The sequence below is a fragment of the Scophthalmus maximus genome, chromosome 1, assembly GCF_022379125.1.
Source record: "Scophthalmus maximus strain ysfricsl-2021 chromosome 1, ASM2237912v1, whole genome shotgun sequence".
NCBI classification, from domain to species: Eukaryota; Metazoa; Chordata; class Actinopteri; order Pleuronectiformes; family Scophthalmidae; genus Scophthalmus; species Scophthalmus maximus.
In genome coordinates, this window is record NC_061515.1 from 17,858,001 (window position 1) to 17,885,700 (window position 27,700).

Consider the following 27,700-nt stretch of genomic DNA (forward strand, 5'->3'; position numbering starts at 1 on the left):
TACTCGCTTTCAGTAGCGTTCCCTCTTTGAAGACGCCAAAAATCAAGACGTCTGCTAGTTATTACTGTTTGTGTAATTTAATTCTCTACATATCGTTTGGCCCTCTTATCCATATACCATAATATAACCCATATATAAATATATACAATTCATATATAATATCATTGATATTATTTTTATATCTATTACAAAACAACTAAACCATTATGGTATTCTCTCATTATAATACCACACTATATTCTATTATTTATCTATTACTTTCTTTATCCATATACTCGTTATGTTTTACAGTTAGTGGCACAGTGACAATTGCACTATTTTATTGAATTGAATTTATATTCCATACTCACTCACAGTAACCATATCACTTTGGCCCGTGAGAAACAACATTTCATTCAGCTGGATACTTCGTATGGGAATGAATAACAGAAATGATGAACCTGAAAACTTGAATATTCTAAAGACAAATCAGTTGTTGTGAGGTAGATGTTTCTTGAAGGCCCTGCCCACCATGTTGATTGGTCCGCCTGTCTGATCAGAACTCAATGTCCAATGAGGTAGGGAAACATTTATGGGTATAAGTTACTTGCGTTTGAATGTAAACACGCAGAAATAAAGGAGAAGAAGAAGAAATGGAATGGAAGAACAGGGCATCATTGGGTCTTTATGCGGTTGCAAAACACTCAGAGGGCCATCAGCCTTTCTACAGATAGATAGATAGATAGATAGATAGATAGAGAACATATTGAGAGACAAAACAGGCAGACCACTCACATCTTCTCAGAGACAACGGAACCTCCTACTGCAGCCTTTAACACGATTCTACCAATGACGGCGACCTTTCAACCCCATGCACCCAAACGGATGGACATTTGGATAGAGCCCCGACAGGGAATCGGGTGAACTGGACGGACGGCCCGGCACCTCATCAAGAAACGTGCCACCTCACGGACCTGTTGGCCATGGAGAGGGGCCAACTGTTGTAGGAAACACAACTGGAGGGTGCAACTCAGCCAAGATTGGTGGCCCAGATCCACTTTCATTTGGCCGACGTACGACCTGGAAACGATGCCACTTGAGCGGTCCTCTCCTGTTCACCAGATCTGGGCCACAGAGAAGCGAGAGCGCAAATCTCGCAGAGAACACAACATCTCGACCCCTAAAAAGGTCCACGTTGGATTTGGGGTATTTTTTGTTTTTGTTTTTTTACACGTGGGCCACATCAGGCTCACTTGCGTTTAATCTGGGCCAGGTCAAGGCCAGCGGCACTGCGTTATTGCCCACATCAGTATGCTACTGTATCTGGGTTGTTATATTTGACAGTATATGTACTTGAACAACATATTATGATTCATAAAAACAATGAGATTCATTGTACAATCCCACGGATGGAGTAGTGAGTGGTGCTAACAGGCACCAGTGGTCAGGAGGCACCACAGAGGCTATTTATAAATCTCATGTAAAAAAGGGGGGAATAGTCCTTTATGCCAAAAAACCGAGGGAGGCGAGGAGCCATTTAAGGAGATATTACCGAGTATACTAACAATTTTGATTAAATAAAAGTCCACATCTGTGTGGCCACTTCACCAAAAAAGGGAAAATGTAAAAAAAAAAAATGCTGCCCTTTTTCTATTATGACCTTTTCAAGTTCAGCCTCCTTTACTGTATCACCATAATACCCAAACAAATTCTCATGGGAGATTGTCGTTCAAAGTATGAAGTGGTCTTTCACTTCCTAGTTTGTTGGCGGCCCGCCTGGATGACTCTTCAGAGAGAGAGAGAGAGAGAGAGAGAGAGAGAGAGAGAGAGAAAGCGAGAAAGCCTCGCGCCAGTGCCCAGAATAGAGATCTGGTGTCGGTGCGGGACAGCTCAGTTCACCGGCCGGGACGTTTGTGAAAAAAAGGGACCTGTGCTTTTTTAAAATTTATTTGCCAACAACACAACACACACATCCTCTGGCTGCGGTGTCCGCCTCCGTCGTCGCCCTCCTCCTCCTCCTCCTCCTCCACATGCTTCCATACCAGTCCAACCTTCACCTGTTGACGCCGACAAGCTGCTCTTATACTGACCTGTGGACGGGTTTTTGTTTGTTTGTTTGTTTTTAATCCTGGGGAGGCATTGATACAGAAAGAAACAAAACACCGCCAGAAGCTGACGAGGCTCAGATCCACAGAGAAAAGCCAACCGGTGAAGTGGAAGCCCGGACTTTTTTTTACGCGTGCCAGACTCTGCGCGCCCGCACACGAGAGCGCATCAAGACAACGTTTGGGTTGGATCGTTCCAGCGGGTTTTTGTTCGACTCTCCGGCAGTTTCTGTTCCACGGCGCCATGGAGAGGAGGAGCCGCGGCGGCCGTCGCTGAGCTCGGAGCACGTTTCCCCAGGTAAGAGTCGCTTTCCCACCAAAGAACCGGCAGGAGGATTTAATCCTATTCCACCCCCCCCCCCCCCCGAAAACTGCTGACGCAAAACTCCGTGCGGTTTCTGTCAGGCACACATTAACAACTTCCCCACACGGGGACTGACTGGTGGAAGTAGCCTCAAATTGGTGTGTGTGTGTGTGTGTGTGTTTGTGGGAAAGTCTTTGGGACTTTTTGCTTTTTTTAAAAAAAATTCTCCTGCTCTCGAAACAAAAAGAGGAACCAATGCAGCGTCCAGGGGGTGAATGTATATCCAAAACCCCACTATATTGACAATTTGTATTCCCATGTAACTTTATTTAATTCCCCTCCTTTCTATCATCTGTTTGTTTTTGGAATCCTTTTTTTACTTCCTTGTTTTATTATTATTATTATTATTATATAAATCAGATGATTCATAGTTTAGCTTAGGAAATATTCAAAGCAACTTTCTCTGAGCCCAAACTGGTGGGGTTTTTTTCAGTTTAATCTTTGTCCCGTGACAATAACCCCAGTTTACATAAATTGGCCTTTTGTTAACAGTGACCCTGGGATATCTCTCCTTTCATGCCTCCATCAGCACAGGCGGGGTAAACAGAGTGGGGTGGGAGTGGGCGGCTTCCAGGAGAGATTGCCTTGGGTGGGGAGGGTGGGGATGGGGTTTTTGCAGTCTGGGGAGTTGTGCCTTTTAGTTATTTGCTCTCTCTCTCTCTCTGACAAATCTGTGTCTGAGCCCTGGGTCCTATAGGCTCTCCTGAATGGCTCACTCCTTCTTCTTGCATCACAATTCCCAGAGATTTCCTCAGGCCAAAGGAATCTCTTTGCGGCAGAGAAGCTGTCAAGATGCCAGCCAGGAGTTGCACACAGCAGAAGCCTGGGAATCGATGAAGTGTCCCGAGAGATCACACCTTGATTTGTGCATCGTGTTGTGATTTGTAGTTGCAGCCTAGAGGTAGATGAATATGTGGCTTTAAAGGACGAGGAGCGAGTCAGCTTTTCACACGCTTTTTCTCTTTGTGACATTTTGACGCGTCGCGGCAGGAAAACCCTTTTTTTTGATAACATTCAAAACGCTCCGTATTATTTATTTCTCTCAGTGAAATATCCCACTGTGAGAGTGAACCTGTACACCTGTACAATACCAGGGCCCTGAAACAATAATCTAAACATGTCACCCATCACTGATGAATGAACAACAGTCCAAAAACACAAACATACTCCATGTAGAGATGTGATAAGAAAATAGCTAAGAACAAATTTTTACATTGGAGAAGCTGGAACCAACAAATGTTTGTCTGTTTGTTGTTGTTGTTGTTGTTTGATAGAACAATAATTTCAGTTCTACCTGAACTTGTACTGTCTAGTTGTAATATGAGAAGAACAATGCTGCTGTAGTAGTATAAGTCTGACTCTTAAGTGTCACGTATGTTGTGGTTGCGTAGCATTTTGGTCACTAATGCTTTCTAGTACTAGCCGGATTATGTCCAGAGCCCAGAGTACGAAAAAACTGTTTTATAGGTTTTAACTTGTTGTTGTGTATAGAAACCGGTAAATCAACTTCCTCTTTGTTGTATTTCTCATGCTCCTCTGTCTGAAATCTGATTCTTAGGGACTGATGCCCGAACTTGACATGTACAACTGATGGGGATGATGATGATGATGATGATTGCTGGAAAATCTTCCACTTGTAAAGGTGCCAGTGTGGTCTCTGAGAAAACCGCCAGTCAGCCAACTTTCCACAGGAATGCACTAGAATTGCCATGTCCAATATCTTTTGCCTACAGCACTATGGGTGCCATTTGTTTTCCCGTTTAATTGTCGGCTTTTTAAAAAAAACCTTACATCAGTGAGCTAATGGCTTGATGCAGAATGTACAGGCCCATGCTGTTTCCTGCAGCTGACACCGAGCTGCGTGACGAGTTGCGTTCCATGCCTCGTCGCCCAGGTGTCGGGCGGGATGTGTCACTTTCTCTCACACTGACACGGCGACAGCTGTGTGACAGGCAAAACTCCCTCCTCTCACCTGCTCTTCCCCGCCCACAGATGTGGGACTGTGACGACAGCTTCCCGCTCCTCGGCGCCGAGCCAGCAGGGGCCGCGGGTCCGGAGGTCAACGCAGGGTAGTCGGCGGCATTTAGTCCGTCAGGTGACGACTTGCTCTTTGCTCAAATGAAAAACGGCGTGGGTCCATATTGTAATATGGCAGTTTTGCGTCCGTGTTAGAGAAGCGTCAGCGTTTATGCACACACTAACTTAACTAAACCGTTGCCGCATTTCTTTCCCCTTTCATACAATCGAATTGAAACCAATAAGTGTGGTGCGTCACAAAATGTTTTTCTTTTAGTCTTGACCTAAACGAGGGACCTCTGTCACTGTTTTTTTGGAGAATAAAAATTGTAAATTGACTCTTTATGCTGTCATGGAAACACTGTGTGCATAAGATACTGATATGTTGATGTAAGGGGGTTTAAAAGCCTGGAAATTTGGTCTGTTTGACTGAAGCTGCAGCCTGTAATTGTGGCCAATACAAAAAAAAAATAAGTGTGCGTTATCCCTCTAGTTCATGAGGCCTTAATAGCCGATTTTGGTCTCATGCCTTCTGCAGATTAGAGGCACTTACAGTAAGTAAAGAAGCATTTTGTCATCAGGTTTGTAGATCACCCTCTGGTCAGTGTCATGTCACTGTGTTCAAGGCAATGCAGAATTCACTTAGTACAGCACAAAGTCGCTCAAGGTCACGGTGAATGTGTGATTGTGTTGAGCAGGACTGATTTCACAACTTGCTAATCCTCTGGAAATAGTTTTGGGCCTCATAGTTTCACAGACAAGGTGAGTCAGCTCGTATGTTCTGACTCAATCAAACCATAAAAATCGCACCTTTGTTCTCTCTCCTCCCGTCACTAGGTAAAGTCAACGCAGATGTTGTTTGCCTGCATGAGTTCTGTCCGATAAGCGATCAGCTGATCTGTCACCAATATGTTGAATACAGTACGAGTGATCGTCGGGGTGCGGGTTTTAATGCAGAACGAAATCCAGTTCATCTAATTTTTTTGTTGCCAAATTGCAGATTCTGCTGCAGCTCACAGAGCGAACACGGTTTACTCTAAACTAACCCAGAGATTAGCTCCTTGCAAAGCTGGGTCCATTCAAATCCATTCATTCACTTGCAAAATAAAACCTTCCACCACTTCCAGTCGTTCACGTAAGGAGAGATGAAAAAGATTAACAGCGTAGACCTCCCTATGTTTTGTGATAGATTTTCATTGTTTGACTACTATTATTGTGGTTGTTCAAACTGAAAAAGGAAAAGTTTACAAAAACTCTAATAGTATGTCCATAAATGTCACCGTCGCCGTTGATTTGAGTGAATTGGAGTGACTTGACCTCAGAGCCTGGCCTCTGTGGATTAATTCTGCATTGTACATGGCCCCCCAGCCTCTTTACAGAGGGTTTTGCTCACGAGCTCCATGCGTGACATGTTTATTGTAGTGCCGATGCCCTGAGCGCATAGTGACAGGCAGCAATCAGCATTCACACCCACGCAGAGCATGCCACCGTCAGAGCCCTTTTGTCCTGTATGTAGCTGGTGGAATACAGCTGTTGTCAGGGTGTTGACTTTTTGGTTTTTGCGTACACAATGCTTAGCTTCACTTTTCCCTTTTAGCCTGTCGCCAAACAAGGGGTCCTGACGGGGATGCGGGTCATTTGAGACTGCTCCCGTGTGGTGTTGCTGGGAGCGGCGTGATGTGCTGTTTTCAGGAGCAGATCGGACAATCTTTAAATTGGCACAGGGCCCAGGTTTGGTGCCAGTGGGTCAGAAAGATACTGCCAACATACTAACATGTTGCAAAGGCAGCCGGTGAGATGCCCATTCCAGAGCTTGTTCAACGAGATAAGCAGCTGTTGGTGCTAGCTCTCCAGTCGGTGCCATTAAACCACGGACTGAACATAAAAATGGACGTAGACGTAGAAATTAAGCCATTGAGTATTGCCTTGAAACATGTATTTTCTTAAATGACCAGCAGAGCGCGTCTGTTGGTTGTCAAAAATAAGTCATTTTCTACAGAACTTGATTCATAACGTCAGTAAACAGTTTCCTGAAGAGATCATGGTCTCAAATTCTCTAGTTTCAAGTCTAAAATAGACGACAAAGCACAGTATGTAATTGGGCAAGGATACAGCGTGATTGACAGCTAGTATCGTCCAATAGGTGCCGCTCGCCGGTGTAGGTGAACGTGCAGGTCCGTCAGGCCCGCTCCTCCAAGTATGTTTACTTCTAGTTTCAAAAAACTAAGATGTCACCGGCAAAAATACTGAACTCTAGGCATTAAAACGGCAGTTCACAAACCAATGGGTTTTCCATTTGCATTAAACCAACTCAGAAGAAGATGGCGCACCAAGATGACAGTGTCAGTCAAACCTGAAATAGTGGAAAACGACCTAGAAAACGTGAAAAAAAACATGCCATGATTTTTGGCATTTCCTTTTAGGTTTGTTATGTGAGGAATTTGAAAAGCACATAAAGAACAGGTGGATGGAAACATTTGCTGTCATTTTTACTTGATTGGATCAACTCAAATGACAAAATCTTTTGAATCAAACTGAAAACAAGCTTCAAACGCAACATTTTTGGAATATTAAACAGCCGATTTGTTGTTTTAGTACATCATACTCTGTTCTGAGTAAATGGAGATATTCTTTCTTTACTTACTCACTTTAGAAGAGAAGATCTTCAAACACACGTTTTCCACCTCGTGACTTGTTCTTATAAAACAACATCTGGTTTCATTGGTTTATTATTTGGTACGCTGTACTATTTACTATTCACCAAGCGTGCCAGACCACCTCTTGTTAAAATGGAGACAAGCCGAGTCATTATCCGGCGAGTGGTCGAGTTGTGATTGACCGAATGTGCTTACAGAGTTGAAGATGAACCTTGAAAAGTCTTATTTTGTCATCCCAGCTTTTCCAGCAGTAAACAACATGGCTGCTAATGAAATGTTCTGGATGAAACGTGTGGTCCGTGTGGCCACTTAGCTGGCAGACTGTCTGCAGAGGAGCTACAAACAGATTGCAGATAAATTCAAGCGTTGATCTTGTGTGCCTCAATTTGCGAGGCGGGGACACAAATCAGAGTGGTTTATTGACCGACCTCTATCTGGATTAGTTGATCAGTCTCGCCAAGTGGCACGAGTGAAGGTGGCTGAAACTTCAGCGGGCGAGAACCGGTCATAACCCTTTGCTGATGCGAGTCCACGATGAGAAAGTGTGGAGCAAGTAGCATTCCTCTGTGTTCATGACCCTCTCTCTCTCTCTCTCTCTCTCTCTCTCAGGTCTCTGACGCGTGTGCATGTGTTTGTGTTATGGTGAGTCAGCTGTTGCTGATCTGCGGCTGATAATTAACATTGCAGACCGATGCACAGAGTCCCGATGTCTCCTGGGATCAGTTTTAGAGAGGTGATGGTTTTGTCTTGTGTTGCCTTTGGGGGGTTTATTACAAAATACAAAAAAAGCACAAACACCGTTCGCTCCCCCCCCTCCCAAAAAAAAAAAAAAAATCAAGCCCAATTATTTTGGGCACAAAACATTTGTTTGTGCTCGTCTCTTTTTGGTTTCTGATGATTTTTTTTCCCCCACATCAATACTCATTGCTCTTCGTACCGTCTCTTTTCACTTGTCAATGTTCTGTGTTTGTTTAGTCTTTTGTTTGTTGAATTCGACAGACCACTGTGTTGACATGAGAGCGTGGACTTTGCTCTTGAACATCAGTGTCTCTCTTTCTCTTTCTCTCTCTCTCCCGGCGCTGCTGTGCTGTGATAGTGTATCTTACTGGACTTTAGCTGGAGGTCAGGCAGCAAATGCTTGCACCGATGTCTGTTTGAGTAATAATCTGACTCACTGTGAAGCTCTCCCTGCCTCGTTTTCCCCAGAGGCTGACATAGGCTTTTCCTGGTCGACAGTCATAATAACAATACCTTTTATTTATATAGCGCTTTTCAAAACAAGTTACAGAGCATTTTTTCATGAAAATGAAGAAGAGAAGTAACAAAGGTAAAAAACAAACAGTAAAATAAATAAATAGCAAGTCTAAAATAAGTTGTTAAGTGACAACAGTAACAAGGGCGTTCCATAATTGAGAGGCCCTAACAGAAGAGTCCTGGTTGCATACAGGCTCGTAGGAGGTCAAGAGGTCGGCTGCGTATTCTGGAGTAAGCCACTTACGAGCCTTACAAATAATACTAAATGTTTTAAATCTATTCTCAAACGGACAGGGAGCCAATGGAGTGATTTTAAAACCAGTGAAATGTGCCCCCTCCTGTTGGACCTGGTTATGAGTCTGGCTGCGGCATTTTGCCTTCAGCTGCTTTTTGCTTCCAGCTGGAGTTTATTGATGTTTTGTGGGTGAGGCAGGAAAAGAAGTGCATTGCAGTAATCTAACGAGCTGAATGCATGAATTACTGTTAGCAGTAAGTTAGAAAGCACTAAATATTAGGAGTAGGCAAGATGGTCAGTGCAGTAATGTGTATTATAGTATGTTGTCCTGAGACACTGGAGCAGAGATGCATTGTTTCTTCGTCACCAGATATTTGACCTCTGATCTGCTGTGCTTTCTCCTAGTTTACTCTGTTAGTTTGTAAAGTTTTTTTATTTTTCACATTTCACACACACACACACACACACACACACACACACACACACACACACACACACACACACACACAAACTTTATGCTACTTTTGGGTGTTTTGAAGATGTTAAAACCGAACTGCTCAAGGACATATGTAGATTTGAAAGACATATCTACATGTTCATTTTATATCTCTATAAGATTGACTGCACATACTGCTAGTGTTCAGTATGTTTGACCGTCCATATAGGCATTTTGTTTCTGGAAAGAAATTCCGAAAAACCATTTTATTATCATCAATCCTCACAATAATGCCAATCAGGGAGGGAAGTGGTGCCTTTTGATATTTAGGGTTTGCCAGGAGGGGGTGTATGTCATCTTCTGATGACACTTGTTTAATTATAGCTTTTGTGTCATGGGAATAGTCTGTCCAAAATTGCATGAGACACTTAATGAGTTTCTCTTCCACTGTCATGTCAGACCAGTGACATGTATCCTTCAAGTGGGTGACAGGTGAAATATCAATTTCAGTTCTACCTCATTGCACCTTCGTCTTTGTTGTTACTTTGTTTCTTCAGTCATAGAGAAATTACCTTTTTATGAAAGCATCTTTAGTGTCCGATACAATAAAGACCACCACACTGATTTTAAAGGTTGTTGATTTCACTGTGGGTGTTATGATGAATCGGTAAATGTAATTCTTCTGTTGTGATTTGACCGACTGACGCGGTTGGAATTAAACTCATGAAAATAAGGTTATAGGAGTATGGAGTATGTATGCTGAAAATTAACCTCGACCTGTTATATATCCGTGGACACTCTCTGAAGCAGCACAAGACACTGCCCTCTGACATTTCACACTTCACTTCCTGTTCCTTTTGCCCCCCCCCCCCCCCCCCCCCACCTCTCTCTCTCGGTCAATGTCAGTGTGCCAGTAGATGTTTGGACGCCCTCACTCATATCTCCTCTGTATATTTATCTCTGTTCCTCCACTCTGCCTGCATTCCCCGCAGCCTAATAAGGTCTGGATACAAGGAGAGAGGGAGGGCACCGAGGGTGAAGGGAGATGGTGGGAAGGGGTTGGACAATATAGGCATCAGAAGTATTTTCCCACAAATTGGTTTTGCTCCGTGCACACGTGCACGTTTCTGCCATAGCGTGCGTGTTTTTTATTGGTGTCAAAGAAGATGACCACACAGATGAGAGCGAAAGGGCGAAAATAGATTAAAGTGACCGGGATAATAAAGGCCTTTATGTTGACATACTCCCCGATGTGGGGAAACGCTTTGATGTGGATGAGTATAAACATTGTATAATGATATTTGCTGTGGTGAATGTGACAGACGGATCAAAAAAGGTCAAACTTTCAAAGTCTGACATTTTTGCGGGCCTTTTTTCATTGTAGTGTCTCTCCGATTGTTCTCTTTTCCTTAATGTTCTGTCTCTCTCTGCTGACACACATCAAAGGCCTCCAACAGAGAAAACACTGATTTATCTCCCTCGCGTCCCCACACACCGAGTCCTTCACTTTAGAGAAAGTCCCCGAAACACAACCACAAACCACCACCCACATCCCATATGCTCTCCTCTTTCACCGTCGTGTATTCTCTCCCCTTTCACTATCAGTTCCTCTTTTCTGCGAGGTGTTTTTTCTCCATCACAGACTGGTTTTTCTGGTGTTCGGGGGCCGTGGGGGTGTTTTTTAGTGCTCATGCAGTATTACTCAGCTGTGATATCCCCTCTGTGAACTGTCACCTGATCCCTCTTACTCCTTCAACCGTGCAGCAGATTAGATTACCACAATATTCACTAAAGTCAGCCAGGCCCCCCCCCCCCTTCCCCCTCCCTTCTCTGTGGTTAACCTCTCATTAACTGTCTCCCCTGTCTCAGTCTTTAGAAATGCCCCAACACAACATGGACAGCCCCAGGAGCCAGTGGCCACAGGCGCTGCAGTCGCCGTGGATCGCCAGAGTTGCCGGCAGCCAGAGTCCCGCCTCCTCGGGGGCGGAGTCAGACACAGAGAGCAGCAGCACGGAGAGCGAGAAGGTGAGGCGAGTCAGTTGGGGCTGTTGTTGACGGTGGTGATGTAGTTCCTCTCATGAAACCAGCTTCTGTAGCTCCTGCTATAAGGAAGAACCCTCTTTCTGTCAAAGCATCTCAACCAATGACACACCACATTTCAGGACTAAACTATTCACTGCTTTGAGGCTTGCATGAGGTGACTTTGTCTACTTTTTCCTGTTTTGTCAGTCCTGCATTAAAAAGCTGGAGGTGGGCTCAGTGAGGGTCCTGCGTTCGCCCTCAATGCTCAAACAGCGAATCGCAGAGATCGACCAACAGAAGGAGGAACTGAAGATTGAGGTGAACATCTTTGACGACGTCTGGATTTGGCAGAACAATGTGCAGCAGACCAAGGAATGAATTCAATTTGAATTGATTAATCAAGTCAATCATTGGAAATTGAGTTGATTGAGAGAAATGTGTAGGTGTCAACTAAAATTGTTTCTTTTACATTGGGTATCTGACTCTTATTTATTTAATTATCAGAGGTTGCAGCCATTTGAAAGAAAATGTAAAAGGCAAAGAATTTTACCATCTGGGGCACTACAGCAGATGGTTATGTTTTTTTTATGCACTGTGACTGCTGCAACAAATCAACAGCCGAGAGTGTTCACATGGAAACACTAGAATGATTCCGATCGCGTCCCTGCTGAAGTCTGCATTTTTAAATCTCCACGCCACTTTCCAAACACAGTCACGGTGAAGGAATGCATATCTGCCCGACTTGCTCAAGCTCCGGTCAATGTGATTCAGCTCTGTCGTGTCTCCTGTCCTGCAGCTACAGCTGGAGATCGCCCTGCTGCAGGGCGAGCTGCAGACGGAGGAGAAGCAGCTGCACAGGCACACACAGAAGCTGCAGGCGCTCCAGCAGGAGGCCAGACCAAAAGAGAGGCAAAGACACACCAACAAACAGAAGGTAAGACACACAGTACTCGTATTCCCACTGTAGTGGAGAGTAATATATTATAGTAGCTGTGTTTTTCATTGCTTAGAGTAACTGATGTCATTTTTTTGGGTCTCCCTTCATGATGACAAACTGATTTTTTTCTGCAGACTAATACATGTTGATGTAATGTTTAATGGCTTAGCATAGGGATTATAATCACAACAGGAAAAACGTAGGATTAAGGGATTCCACATAAATGTGTGGGCTTGGTCACGGACCACCAACGTCAACACGTGATCCTTCTAATGGGAAGTCAGTTCTCGGGAAACGATTAGATGCCACAGGGTCCGATCCAAAAATGTTTGAAGAGAAATGTCTCTGGTTATCCGGAACAGACTCTGTGAGCAAGGCTGTGAAACATACTTGGAATATTTTTTTCTTTACTCCTTTGAAATAGTTTTGCAGTTGAAAATTAGGACGCCGCCTGTCCTCTCGCTTCACTCTTTTTTCTCACCGTGTCCGTCACTGCAGGAGCGGGAGCGTCTGGAGGCGGAGAGTCGCAGGGTGCAGGAGCTGAAGAGGAGGTGTGAGGAGAAGGAGAAGCTGATCCCCAGTCAGCCCGAGAGCCAGAGAGAACAGCTAACCCTGCAGCTGCAACAGGTGAGCGACTGAGGTGCATTTTCAGAAATGCAGCGTGGGCGGCAACAGGGAGAAACCGTTCCAAAGAATTCCGCTTCGTCACAGCATCCATAAAACTAGCAGAGATGGATTTATGCTCCTTACCTGTGTAACATAGACTGTCAACACAGCTGATAAGTGCAGCTGTACACATAAGCTCCATGAGGATTTGTGGTAATCAAACTAGCAAAGTCATGTTATCTAAATGCACAATCTATTAGATTAGAAGTGATCCAGCCACCAGTCAGAAAAAAACGTGTTTGTCCAGTCCACAATTTTTTTGGGGGGGGCGGCACAATGTGCGATTGTTCAGTACCTGTTCAACCGGATGTGTCAATGTTTCAAAAGTGTTACACCACACACCCACACGCGCGCGGGCATTGTCTTTTGTGAATGCTACAGAACAAGGTGGGAGGCTGCTCTGTTTAAAAAAAGCCATATTTTGATGACGGGTTTGTTGCAGTTCGGCAGCAGCGGCTTGTTACTTTATGTTGTGACATGTCCGGTTTAATTTGAAAGCGATTTAAAAAACAGGTTTGGCACAAATTGCTCCACAGAGAAAACCACACACAAAAAGACGACCTAAGTACACACTGCACACAAAAAGACAGCAGGTATTCCACTTAGGAGATTCATTAAGTTTACTACTTCCTGTATGCGCTGTGTGAGTTTTACTTTCAACTGATTTTTATGTAGTGGACATGGGTTTTTTTTTAACACAAACTCATCCGTCATCGAAAATAAAAATCCTCTTAAATGATCTTTAAATTATAAGCTATCTTTTTTTCTTTGCGCAGTTTTGTGCACAGAATCGGCTACGTTTGTAGAATAATGTTTGAGTAATAATTGAACTTAGAGCATTTAAGCATTTAGTGTAGCATTTAAGTCCATATTTATACAAACCGATGAATGAGCTGAAGCACACCAAAGGTAACTGAAGTTCTCCTTTATGGAAAAAAAATACATATGTAATTTAAACTTATAGTCTACCCTAACCCTAACTAACAATTATTTTTCAGTTTTATCTGCCGATCATTTTCTCAATAAACCAAACGTTGTTGGGTCCATAAAATGTAAGAGATTTAGAAAACAAACAAATAAATAGATCTGATTTTATAATCTTCAGTCCAATCCCCAGTTTGCTTCAGTTTGTTATCACATATTCTCAATATACTCTATGTGAGAAGCTCAAACTAGGTAATATGTGTTGAAATTGACTTAAACTATTATTCAGACAACAAAATAGTTTCCAAATGACTTCCTGTCAATGAGCTAATTGATAAGTCAACTAAACATTGTGACCCTAACACTATCACTGTGAAGTGTGGGGGGAAAAAACTAGACGCTGAATACTTTGTTTGCCAACTGAAGACCATATATGTAAATTGAAATGAGTTTTAGATTTTGTAAATCTTATATGTATTTCCAGCATCTTTGAAATCAAAAGAAGGGCTGATTTTTTTTCTATCTTTGATGCAGGAGAAAGAGGTGATGGAGGCGGCAGTTCGGGCCTTCGAGGACTGGGAGTTCAGTGTTCTGGAGCGAGAGAGCAGCATCGAAGAGGAGGACGAGAGCGCGGCTTCGGCGGGAGAGAATGAAGGGAAAACGGAAAAGGAAATCTTGTGTCAGCAGCATGCGGTCAGCGCAGCACAGGTACATGTGTTTTTTGAGAGGAAATTTCACTGCTGCTGTCCCTCCTGTTGCAGTGCGTCCGCAGCTTATCTGCACGTTCCTGCGGCTCATGTCATTGTTTACCCTTCACCGGATGACGTGGGTTAACCTTCACAAAAAACGTCCCTTCAAAACAGATATGTGTCGTCAGAGTTGGAGCAGGTGGACAGAGCAACGTGAACGCCCGGCCATCTAATGTAATCCAACACAATGCCTTAGAAAGAAAAAGAAAAAAATCACTAAGCTCAGTTTTTATTTACACTGTGTCAGCGAATCGGTGCATTTGTACATGGATATTCTACGTTATAATGTGTTTCTATAAATGTGATCACACTTTGGACACATTCAAAGTTAAGTTGTATCTTGATAGAAGTGTAAATGTTTGCCTTATCTAAAACTCACTTCATGGAAGCTTTTTTTCTTTGGCATTAATAACACATGACCCTGATTGACCTCTATATCTACAAGCTTTATTGATTTTTTCCCCCCCACCCACCTCCTCCCATATCCATTTTTGACTGTGAGCAGGGCGCTAAAGTCCAAAAGAAACATTAACTCAGGCTAAAGTTGCAGCAAGTGGTTGCTTTTCTTGTTTATCTTTTGCCAGTTGAAATAAGGAGAGGTCAGGCCAGATGGTGAACTTTATTGCCCACAATTCTGCGCTCTGTCTACAAATAAAGTCGTTGGCTTTGATCGCCAAAGATATCTAACTTGCTCACATTTTATGTTGTCAATTGGAGCAGAGTCAGACTTGTTGTTTTTTACTTATTTACCCCTCATGGACTAAATACTACACAAGATGAACAGTCAGAATGGGAAGTTAAGTACACACATACACTCACTCCTTTCCCGTCACCGTCCATGGTTGTCATTGCAGGTAAAGACTTGCCCTCTTTCCCACCCACCATGAGATAGAGAAAGTAAAAGAGCGAAACAGAGGGAAAGCCGGGGAGAGACAACAGTAGCTGGGGAAAACAAAACAACATGAGGGGATTTGGAAAAATTTGGACCAAATCTATAGCAGTGATGCCTGATCAGGATTGTTTTGTTCAGTGTGGAGAATATTTATCTCTGTTATTTTGGAAACAAAATACTCTAGCTATATTACAAATAAAAAAAAAAAAAAATGGATCAAACTCTACAGCAGATGCTGGTTGAGCACATGGATGAGACTCAGAATAGACCTTCTATATGTACATAGAAAATATATAGCCCTCACCCAAGTCTGATTTTCTAGCTAGATAATGGATATCTTTTCTTTTTTTTAGCAATTCATTCCACAGCTTAGTGCTTGCTTGAGCTTGTGAATCAAAAAACAGAACAAACTGGGAGCTTGAAAGAAATTAAACTGTTAAAACACTGGCACCATGTTCTAGATGGTAAATTAGTGGCGAATGTTTAATTCAGAGACTGCACTTCAAAAACAAGTTCATATGCACACAATAACAAAACGTGACAGTGATGTTTACAGTATTTTGACACTCACATCACATTCACTCATTGCAACAAGTTCTGTCGTCCGGTCATATTTACATAGCTTTCCTAACTCTCACGTGTGAAGGAGGGGGAGACAAAACCACAATATTCAACCTCATGGTGGTGCCAAAATCTCACAACAGTCGAAAGGATAACACTTGTGCGTAACACTTCATGACTAGCGATCATAGACTGTATATATGTAACATGTACGACATATCTCCACTTCCCATAGTTTTTTCACGAAAATGACGAGAATAAACGTGCATCAGTGTGATAACAACTACATCAAATGACTTTTCAGCTTTTGCCACGATCGAGAAGATTTGGCTTCACTTTGCTATCAACCCTTTTCCTCAGGACCCAGCGATTTTGACATGAAATAGTAGGTAAACACAGGTGTTTCTAAACACATTAATAATTAATTAATTAATGGAACACAACCTTCATTGATGTCATTAGCAACATCTGTGTTTCCCATTTCATGTCAAAATGGCTGCGGTGAAAAAGGTCTATTGTTTTTGAGATATTTCCGTCAAGGCCAGCTGGCCATGTGTCGCTAGTGTGGCTCAAAAGAGACAGGAGTTTTTGGGTGTGGTCGAAATGTCCTTGCTATCTATTATTCCTATCTACTATTCCTTGACCTCAGTGGAAAACGTCATGAGGTCAAGGAAAGGTGTAAAGGAGGACTGATAGGACTTAGGAAAAGCCGACAGCACTGCTCAGAGAATCCAACTCGACTTCACTAAACCACATCACGCAACGGTGGATGTTATTGACGTGCGTCTGTCATGGTGAAACTACAAATTTCCCTAGATGGACTGCAAAAAACGCAGTGGCTCCATCCACATGTTTCAGTGTGTTTTACCACTGTTTGACATTAGATGTAAATTTTTCATCTTCAACAGTAACTTACATGATGATGTGCGTCTCTTCTGGGTCATATTCATACTCTTCTACTTCTATTTCTGATTGAATCCTTTACGTTAGTGCATGGCGCGTCACGTTAAATATCGATGCCACAATGAATTGTGGGCCGTCTATATCTACTTACATTTCGCATAGGAAGGTCCAGTGTTCCCTATGCTATAGGGGATAGGTAAAGGAAGCATTGAAGCTCCTCTCCTATGCATTTAGACAATCCGAACAGCTCTTATCATGGCTGCCGATCAAATACTTCTGGGTGACTTCAAGATTTAGGAAACTTCCTAAGCCAATTTGCCAACTCAACCTCACCCTTTGCTGAAAGTTTTCTATTACCAAAAGGCAAGTTGTCATTCTCTCATGCGATGACTCCACACCAGAAAAGCATCTCTTGAAAATTGTGCAACTTCATTATTTGTGAAGCTTATTTCTATAGCAAGTGAGTGCACAACTGTTAGATCTTTGAACATGTGATGATTTTTTACATTCTGACACGGGAAGTTCCTTAAGGCTGCTTGTCCATTTACGTCAAGAACATATAGAAAAATAGATGGATGCCTTGGCGACCAATTTACATTAACATTAGCGATGAAGAGAGAGTGTGCGTGACGGGGATGATGGTTAACTTATATCTGAACCCTCTGTTAGTACAGTAGGTCTCTCATGGTGTCCCATTTCCTGTCCTATAGCGAGTGATTTAATATCAGCCCATCATTTCATGTGGTTACATTCTGAGCCCTGCCATCATGTGCCTCTCTCGTGCCTCTCATCAACTTGCAAAATGGATGTTTGATTTGCATTGTGTCTCAGATGAAGAGATGGACTCAACTCTGGGCTTTGCATTCACTCACACAGACGCGCAACCCTTGGGCCCGGTCGGATGCATCAGCGACGGCACGTGACGCTTCTTTTGAGGGGGGAGAAACCGTGTGGTGGCGGTCCACGCTGACGTGAATTATGTTCTGCACTTTCAGGGGCGAGTCCAGCAGCTGGAGAGACAGTTGAAGGAGATGGAGAGAGAGAAGGAGAAGGGGCTGAACGCCTTGAGGAGAGAGAGGAGAGAACTCTTCCACACAACCCAAACGGTACGTTGGCTTGTTTGTATGGTGGACTGTCCCTATTACTGCTACTGCTATTATTGCACAGCAATAAGGGTGGTTGATTGATTTGTCTTCGAAACAGCATTTGAATTATGCAAAAAGAAATGAACTAGCACATGTTACTTGCTGGAGGCAGTGGAGAGCAGGTTGAACTGCTGAACTTTATTGCTTTATAGCTCTATAGAAGTGTATTTAAGTCTTTTATGTCAGTGTTTTGGTTTTACATCCAACAGTTTTGGTTCACTCCCAATAGTCTCACCGAACTCCTTTCGAGTCACAGCAGGAAAGTTTCAGGGGAAAAAGGCTCGTGCAGTACTGGCTCAGTACCAAACAGCCGACATGCAAAGTCAGAGACATACTGATGAGTATTTGGCAGCTTAACAGCTAGATCTTTTCCTCAGAAGTTGGAGAGAATATTCGGCTTACGTTTGTCAGGTGGCTGGAATACAAAGCGTCAACTGACTATTAATGTTGCTCCATGTCTGTGGGATGCATTAAGGGGCAACTGTTTGCTAAGTTCAGAACCATGATGTGACCCTTTTGGTGCCCTCGAGTTGCCTAACGACGTTTAACAAGCTAATATGGGATCCGAGAAGTTCGCTTATCCAAACTGGTTTAATGATAATAACTCAGTTAACAGAAGCTGTTAGAAGAATTATACCCTATATAGCGAAAACGTGTTATCGTTAACAAGATGAAACCTCTTTGGTCCTGACTTAAATTTTCCCACAGTGCTGCATAAAAAGAGTAATGAACAATTAATGGTCAGTACCCAATTTTACTGCACCGTGATTTACCACGACCAATCTTGCAGTCAGGAAAAAAGACAAATTTACAGGGGCTTGAGAACCCTTCCCTTTTTTTTGGCACTCTTTATTGTGTAGTAGATTCTATTGTAAATCTAGGAAATTGAAATGAACAATCAATGGTGACTGTAGACCGTTGAATGATCATAGGTATGACCTGAATGCATAACATAGTCCTCAACGCAGAGGTGAATAGTCTTTTATAGCTCTTTACCTTTTCACTATTTCATTTTGTTGGCTCGTTTTTCGAGGACAGCCCACACACCATGTGTTATCAGTGTTTATGTTATGAATACTTGCTGTATGTGATTTACACAGTCACTAATTAAACTGTGTTGTGATTTTATCGCGCAGCCAGTGGTTTGCCTTTGATCAGACTTACGACCGCGGCAGTTAAAATGAGGAGGAGACTAGATGTGGACGGGGAAAAAGCAAATCCGACTTTGAGAGAGGGAGGGGGAGAGGGAGGGAGGGAGAGAGAGAGAGAGCTTCATTCAAATGTGATGGAGGGAGGGAGGGAGGGAGGGAAGGGATAGAGGGAGGAGTGAGGACTGTGAGGGAGGGAGGGAGCTGCGTTTGTGAATGTGTGTGAACATGTGAGTGAGTGAGTGTGTGTGTGTGTGTGGATGTGTGAGAGGGAGAGAAGGCAAACTGGGAGAAGTTTCACATCCTTTTGCAGCAAGTGGTAAGCTACAAAAAAAAAGCACTCACATTGATCCGGCATGGCTGAAAAATTGTGTTCGTCAGAATCAAGTTTCTCAATGTTTGGTGCATCTGCGAGAGAATAGAGAGAGCTGGAGGGAGGACGAGAAGGGAGTGGTAGTAGAGAGGAGGAGAGCACAGTGTCAGGCGACATGACAGAGTGTGTGTGAGTGTGTGCAGGATGCGGTTTACTCCTGACATGTCGGGAAGTCTAACGGTGAGAGCTCCTTGAGAGAAAATGACTCGTAGAGTTGATGGTTTTTTGAGACATCAGATCTGACTGGATCTTGTTGTGACAGCAAGGGACATGGGGCGCATTTTTAGCATTTGATTTTACTCTTAGTTATGTCCTAAATCTAGGAGAAAAGCGTTCACTGTTCACACTCTCCCTGGGGGCGAGCGCTAGAGTGTGGAGTGGTGAGAGGGACAGATAAGGGTTAAACACTGGACTGCGTGTGGTGACTGGATTGCTCATGTGTTTGTGAGTCAAGCGGGAGGGGGGGTGGGGGGGTAGGGGATAGTGAGGCAGTGATAATGTTTTTAACTCATTACCATCTGTCCTGGAAGTGCAGTTTTCATTCGCCACTGTCGCCTGTGTTTGCCGTCTCTCCCTGCTTCTGCACTTCAGATGAAGCTGTTGGTGTTTGTGCCTTGCAGCTGAAGAAGACATGCCACTGGATTTCAAAATGAAGTTCAATCTGCTCCTTACAGGTTCCCAAAGAAAAGAAGCCGTTCGCCGATTGGTCGAACATCACCGGCTCTGCCCCCTGCATGATGTCGCTTTCCCCCCTGTCCGTTCACAAGCCCCCTCAGGTGCGTGACCTGACGCCCACGGATACAGCATCTGTTTACATTAAGGCAGCAATTTATTCATCAATTGAATTCACTGAAATGTCGGACATTATTTTTCAAAGCGGTCTATCACAACTTCCCCAGGCTGTGAGATAAGGTCCTCGTATGTCTTGTTTGTTGCCCGTCCCACAGTCCAAAACTTAAAGACACAAGAAAACACGCAGTTGCGGATTAATTTTCTCACGAGACTAACCTTGTCATAGTTTACAAGATTTTCAGATGAAGATGAAATGTTTGTCGGACAGTTCACGCGGAAAACCTTTTTGCTGAGATTTTGGCGCCACATGAATAAAATTGACTTGCCTCGACTATACCCTCGTGTTTTGAAGGAACCATACAAGGAATCTGCCAGTTTGCCCAGAAGACGGAGTTCGCATCGCAACAACAGACTCAGCGACAGGCCGGTCTCGGCACAGGGTGAGCTCGCTCTCTCTCCCCCCTCTCCATTTTCTGTTGTGCTCTCGATTGCTTAAGCTGAGGGCACAGCGATATAGAACAAGAAACGCTCTCTGTCCGCACTCGTGTCCTCGTTTTGTCTGACTGTTTGTTCAGTTCCCTCCCTTATTTTTTTTACTCCAATCAAAGGTGTGTCGGCCGAGTCGCCGGGTTGTTGTTACGTTTAAAGCAGGACTTACCTGTTCAGACCAGATGAGCCGGAGAAGGGCCCCTATACTTAAGCCTAAAATCTCCTCAGGAGTGTCTATGTTTTTTCCACACACCTGTTTGTCACCAAATATCAAAATAGCCTGTTCTGCAAGGTCATGTCAAGTCTTGCCAGGTTGGTCCTAATCCTTACCTTTACTTACAGTCATTGGCTTCTTTATGCCGTAACAACTGAATATTCTGGATCTAATGTGCTATATCATTTTGATAAACTTTCACCCCTTGCATGATTTCCACAACGATGCACCGTTACTGACTCATTATTCTTGCATGTCTTCCTCAATCTCCCTCCCCTCTCAGTGTTGGTGCGGACGCTTCCAGACAGCCAGTCTCCAGAGGCTTTCGCGTCCCCCCCCTCCTCCCATAGACTCAGCAACGGACACGGCAGACCTGGGACCAGCAACGGCGGTGCGCTCCTCACTCCATGCAACAGCACGGCAAGCTCTCGCGCTGCCAGGTCAGTTAGCCCACCGCTCGTTTGATGAACAGTGCCAGAATGGCTCAGGCCCTTTCGACATCCAGAACATGGTCAAAGCTTTCACCCCAGCCCGTCCACTGCTTATCATATATAGAGCATTCCCTAAATATGACAATGCATATAAAAATGCCAACGTGAAACGTTGCATATGTTAAAGAAAGTGATTAAAAGTATTAATCTTTTTCTTTTTCTTTTGGCACGTGTCCCACCTGTCCACTAAGTTTTGCCAAAATCTGTTCAGTAGTTTTTGCGTAATCCTGCTGACAAACAAAAAAAAAAGAATGGACAGGGGAGAAAACATAACCCCCTTGGCGGAGGTAATAATGGAAGTTCTCATTTACAGACCTATTTTGAATATCACAAATAATCACGTGGATTAGCTTTCGACAAAATTAAAACAATATTGTTTGTTTCGGTATTTGTCTTCTTCCCAAAATATTTAACCACGATAACTTAATAATTATACAGTGTTTTACTTTGACTTGACTAAAGCTGCAACTGTTAATCGATTAATCGATTAGTAATCGGCTACAAAATTAATCAGCAACTATTTTGATAATCGAGTAATCGGTTCAAGTAGTTTTCATGAAAAGAAAAGGTCAAAATTCTATGATTTCATAGTGGACAAAACAAAACATCACCTTGGGGTTTGGGAAACACGATCAAAATGTTTCACCATTTTATGACATTTTATGGACCCAAACAACTAATCGATTAAACGAGAAAATAATCTACAGATTAATCAATGATGAAAATAGTCGTTGGTTGCAGCCCTAGACTTGACAAAATGTATTAATGCGATTCAGTGCTTGTTTTTTAACTGGTAAATTTGATAGTGTTTGTATTTTGTTGTGTTTCCTTTACTTTTTGCCCAACGCGGTGATTCTGATCCCATCACTAATGCATGCAGCTCTTCCTCCCACAGCCCGTGCCTGCTGGACCTCGTGGAGATCGAGAAGAAACTGAAGGAAGCCAAGGCGGAGAGGGAGAGACTGCTCAGAGAGAGGGTGAGTCACCTGCCATGGGAAACACTAGCTGGCACCTCTAATAACCCGCAACACTCCTGCATCAGACACGGCTGTCTGACCACTGACACCCGCTCAGCTCGCACGTGATGGTTCCGAGGACACTGCCAGTCAGATGTGTGAATGTTTGCAATTCGTGTTTTCGGCATTGGGAAATACTCGCTGAAAAAATATGCAGCCATGTGATTTGAGTTTACGCAGAGTTTGTAACTGGAAAGGGGGAAATGCACATGCATGTGTCAATGAATCATTGTAAAAAAAATACAGAATAATCATTGTCTTTAACTTTTTAAAATTTATTGACCTCAAAGGGGCCTTCACATTGTTTGGAAGACAGCTAATGATTGTCTCTGATTCATGCTCAACGCAGGAAGAGCGCCGGCAGTTGCTGTCGGAGGAGAGAAGACGGAGGGTGCTCAACTCTCCCGTGACAGAGACCCCGGAGCCAGAGAGTCCACAAAGGCCAGAACCAAAGGAGCAGCTACAGGCCAGTTCTCCCCCAAACTCCCCCGTGGTATGTATGAAATGACAACTGTGTGAACGGCCCCTAGGAGCTCCGCAGTGTGTGTGATCAGGCTGCAATTTCTGGTTATTTCAGATGAGAGATTTCTGCCTGTACCATTAGTTTCAAAAGATGGATTTAAAAAAAGAATATTTAGAATTTAAGCAGCCAATGCGGAGGTGTCCTACTGTAACTTTTAGTCCCTAATGTAGGGGACATTTCCCATAATGCAACTATATAGCCTGTGATTTTACTCTCAATGCCAGGGACACACCCATGTCATGAAACCATTTTTTTTACACAGGTGGAGCAGAATAAATCTTATACTTTCAAGACATGAAGGCATATTACAGTTTCCACTGGTTAATTCCAGAAATATCGAAATCCATCCAGTGTTTTGCACAGTATAGGAAACCAGGAAAGGGTAAAGTACAGTAGACACTTGAGTTCATGTACAAGAAAAGATTAAAAAATCTTTTTAGGTCTGACAGATGTGTCCATTGTCTTGTCATCTGATCAAAGAAGGCTCTGTCTGAAAACCAGTGCAGTACAAAGGGCCACTGAAAGCTAATAATGTCTCCTGGTTTTCCACTAAACGGACTCTTTGACTCTATTTTCTCCATTTGTCTCTGCAGCAGCGCAGCCTGCCCCTCTTCCTCTCCGCAAACTTTGACCTCCGGGTCCACGTGGAGTCTCTGGGTCATGGGGTGACCGGCTGCGCGGACCTGCGGCTGACATCGCGACGCTGCGCGGGCTTCCTGACCAAGCGAGGCGGGAGGGTCAAGACCTGGAAGAAGAGGTGGTTCTTGTTTGACATGGACCACAGGCGGCTAGCCTACTATACAGGTTAGACCTGCCGGAGGGTGTGTGTGTGTGTGTGTGTGTGTGTGTGTGTGTGCGCGCGCAAACAATGACTGCATGCTTGGATGAATGGAAGCCTGTCAGGCCTGTTGTGGAACACCACTGCATATTATGTTCCAGCCTTCACTCTCCTTCTCTTTTGCTGAACTATCTATCGCATCTCCCCAAATGGTTTACATTATGAGAAAGCAACTTAAGTAGCAGTTAAAAAAATGTTTTTGTACATTCAGCTGCTATATACAGTTTAAAGAGAAAGAGGGAAATAGTAATGATCATAATGGGAATGTCGTCATAGATCGCTATTGATGATATCTAAACGATGAAATACTGATCATCATCATTATAATTATACACGTGATAATAATGTGTAAAAAATAATCCAGAAAATAAAAAAAACATCATTTACATTTTAGAGTGAAAAAAATTCAAGATCCATTTGATTGATGGCTTTAAAATAAGATGTTGGTCATGGTAATCGTTATTATTCTTCTGGTCCTGATAATCGTTCAGTGAAAATCCGATATCGAGAGTCATAATTCATAGTAAAGGTGCAGACTAGGAATCACTTTTTATGACTTTATGAGTGGATCCATCGCATCGTAATGATTTTTTTACGATGCTTCCCTCTTTGCTGCAGACTCTGACGAGCGGAAGCTGAAGGGAGTCATCTACTTCCAAGCCATAGAAGAAGTTTACTTTGACCATCTACGAACAGCCACATCGGTGAGTTCCCAAACGCCACACACACAACACACACACACACACACACACACACACACACTAACTTAGAAAATGTCTCGGAGTGTTTCATCCCGCTGAGAGTCTGAGCCGAAACTCTGGACTGTAAATCCACAGGGAAACAATCTGATACATTTAAACAGGGCTTCGGGCAGCACGGAGCCTGGAGTCTTATAGATGATCTACAGGTTTGTGTATCTCATCAGGAAGCCCAAACAGCTACTGAAACTTTGAAAAGTGCCTTTTTGCATATTGTATTTTTAGAACTAGCATTCATCTGCTACTTTCTCTTTTTTTTTACGAATATTGTGTGTCACCTGAAATTAAACCGCTGTATCAACTCAACCAGAATTGTCTTGGCAACTCAAATGATTTGGAATGTTTGCTCCTTGTGTGTCTCTGTGTGTGTGTTTTTGTTGTTATGTATTGACATGGCCTTGGGTCTGTTTTTGTAGAGCTGGCAATCAGGCGCAGTTTTTAAAACACAAACCCCTTCTTTATCTATCAGAAATCAAAGGAGAGGGGTGTCACAGTTGACTGTGCACACATTCTTAATTTTAAGGTTTGTCTAAATTGTATGTAACATCTAATTATCAGTCATCATTGAAACAATCGGTTGTTCCTACAAAAACTGAGTTTGTTTTTGTAAAGCTAATTTTGGATTTTTTTTTTTAAAGTACAAAGACATATTTAAAGCAACAAAAGCCTGTTTTCTGCTTCATAAAAAAAAGACAAGAGTGTCATAGAAAAACTGAAAAGCATTAAATGAACAATTGTAATGAATGTTGTGGAAGTTATTATTATTATTAGGGCCCGAGCTCCAGTGACAAAGTCAGAGCGAGGGCCTATTGTAACTAAGTGAATTATTATTATTATTATAATATTTCTAACTTTTATCTTCAGATGGAATATGATGGAATACAAATAAAATCTTGAACAAATCAATCACCATTATGTAAAACTCTCTAATGACGGTATCACTGCGTGTCCCCTCTCTCCAGTCTCCACGGCCCCCCCTGACGTTCTGCGTCAAGACATACGACCGTCTCTTCTTCCTCGTGGCTCCCAATGCCGTGTCCATGCGGATTTGGATGGATGTAATCGTCACGGCAACAGATGAGCACAGCCGCTATTGACCTCCCACACTCGACTGTCAACTCCTTGAGTGAAGCTACCGAACACTAGAGTGGTTTTGGTTTGGTTGGTTCGGCTGAGATCCGCCTCGGGGGCTCGCTCTGCGCCTGGATTCGTGGATCTGTGGATTTAAGCATGTACGAGTCAGAGCTTATGTGCCTGGAACAGAGTGACCCGAACCCTATTGGAGGAAACTGTTACTGGAAGAGTGAAGCTTCAACACCAGTGTGCACGCCATACCTGCCAACATTTGATTTTCAAAATCCGGGAGATTTGTGCGGAGGCATGGCGGCGTGACGGGGGGGGGGGGGGGGGTATTATTTACAGCAATATTTTGATTTCTTTGAGGGAACACCGCCTTCACCTGCCATTATCGGCTTGCTTTCGGGTCTGAACTTTCCGCAAAGCATGAGCAGAGATCAACTGTGCAACTGGGTTATAGGTTACCAGGTTGACGTGACAAATGAGTTAAAAATTGTAGGTGTGTGGATTGTGTGAATAGGATGCGTTTCATACAAGATCTGGCAACTGGTCAACATTAGACAAACATATTGGTCCGATTATTTATAAAAGAATTTGGGCCATGCAAATTACGGGAGTTTCCCGGGAGAAATAACAAACCGGGAGGGGTCTGGGAGATAGGGCTAAAAAACGTGAGAAACCCAGGAAAAACGTGAGTGTTGGCAGGTATGGTGCACGTTGGTGCGTCTTGTTACCGGGAGGTTTCACTGTTTGAGCCTGAGCTCCCACTGCTGGTCACAGTCCAGTATTACAGGACTGGTGAGCACCACTTCACTAGGAAACACTATAGCAGGGAAAGGATGGAATAATGGCAGTGCCTGTTCAATATAATGCAATCCAATCCAAACCTCCAGCTATAAATAAACCTTTGTTAGGTGTTAGTGCTGGATTCTGTGTTGGATTGCTTCTTTATCATCAGGTGTTCCCATTTGTGTTTCCACATCCTGCAACTTTTTTTCCAGTAAAGACTGATTGTACATTGCATTTTATTGTATTAAGTTATTATCTGGAGATTTATATAGGTTTCATACGCAAATACGTGAAGGAATACACTGTTATGAATGCACTATTAAATGTCTAAAAGTTGCTTGGGATTTTCTTTTTTCCAACATATTTTTTTATTGATATGACATTTGCAACATTAAACAACAAAAAATTGCAAACACAACTTGGTTTGAAAATACATTTTCCATTATTCATGTAGTCGCTGAATTCATGTGTTGCTCCACTACGATTTTGCCATTTTTATTCCTACATAATTTTTCCAATTTGTCTTCCCGTTGTGCTTCTTGTAGTCAAAGATTGGGTCAGCTGTACAAGTAATTATTTTAATAATTATCAGCCATTGGTTATGTGTCTGGGGCTTTATTGTTCCCTGATTTCACAGCTTAGTTCTCACTTGTTTTTACACTTTTCGTCAGGGAAATCGGAACCATTATTTTTTGACATTTACTAAAAAACATCAAGCACAAGAAGCCACAGTAGAAGCCAGAAGTCTATACAATATCAGCCTTGTTTTAAGAAAAAAACTTTTATTTGCAAGATCCTCTAGAACTGCCACACTGGCCATAATCCTAAAGTGTAACATCGACGTCTCTGATTGGTTGGAAGTCGTTGGAAAGGCATTGGCAATGGTTTATGGGATGAGTAGTTCCTTCGCTCTTAAAAAGCTAGTTAAGGCCGCGTTCTAGGGCCAGCACATGATAAGAGATCACAACGTGATTGGTTGTACACTCTTCTCTGTCATTTTTAATGGCATTTGGCAACCAGCGCAATAGGTGCATTATCGGCACCTTGTGTTTTGGAGCGTTTGCTTTCCTCTGACAGTGGCAGATATTAAAATGTAGCGGAAAAGCGTTGTCTCGTGTGAAGACTACGAGACAACCGACACTTGCCCTTACCCTAACCAATACCTAACCGTAAGCCTAAACATTAACTACAACCCCAACCCTGACCGTAACCCGATTTAAATTAAAAGCTGCATTTCAAAGTAAAATAAAATAAAATATGTGGGTGAAATATCTAGTCTCTATCTAGTTTCTATTCCAGGCATGAAATATTTTGAATGATTTCTCAGATGTGAAGTTAGGGTATTAC

General features: G+C 43.1%; 1 protein-coding gene across 1 annotated transcript; it reads left to right on the plus strand.

The window, feature by feature from the left end:
- The first annotated feature begins 1,824 nt into the window (after positions 1–1,824).
- phldb3 (pleckstrin homology-like domain, family B, member 3) lies at positions 1,825–26,690 on the plus strand. Its single transcript, XM_035636310.2, has 15 exons — positions 1,825–2,382; positions 10,916–11,071; positions 11,276–11,386; positions 11,865–12,002; positions 12,504–12,632; positions 14,130–14,303; positions 17,696–17,806; positions 20,041–20,142; positions 20,511–20,598; positions 21,145–21,301; positions 22,248–22,329; positions 22,718–22,861; positions 23,485–23,695; positions 24,348–24,433; positions 25,450–26,690. Exons 2-15 carry the CDS (start codon positions 10,925–10,927, stop codon positions 25,582–25,584), a joined length of 1,815 nt encoding a protein of 604 aa, XP_035492203.2. The 5' UTR covers positions 1,825–2,382; positions 10,916–10,924; the 3' UTR covers positions 25,585–26,690.
- The last annotated feature ends 1,010 nt before the right edge of the window (positions 26,691–27,700 follow it).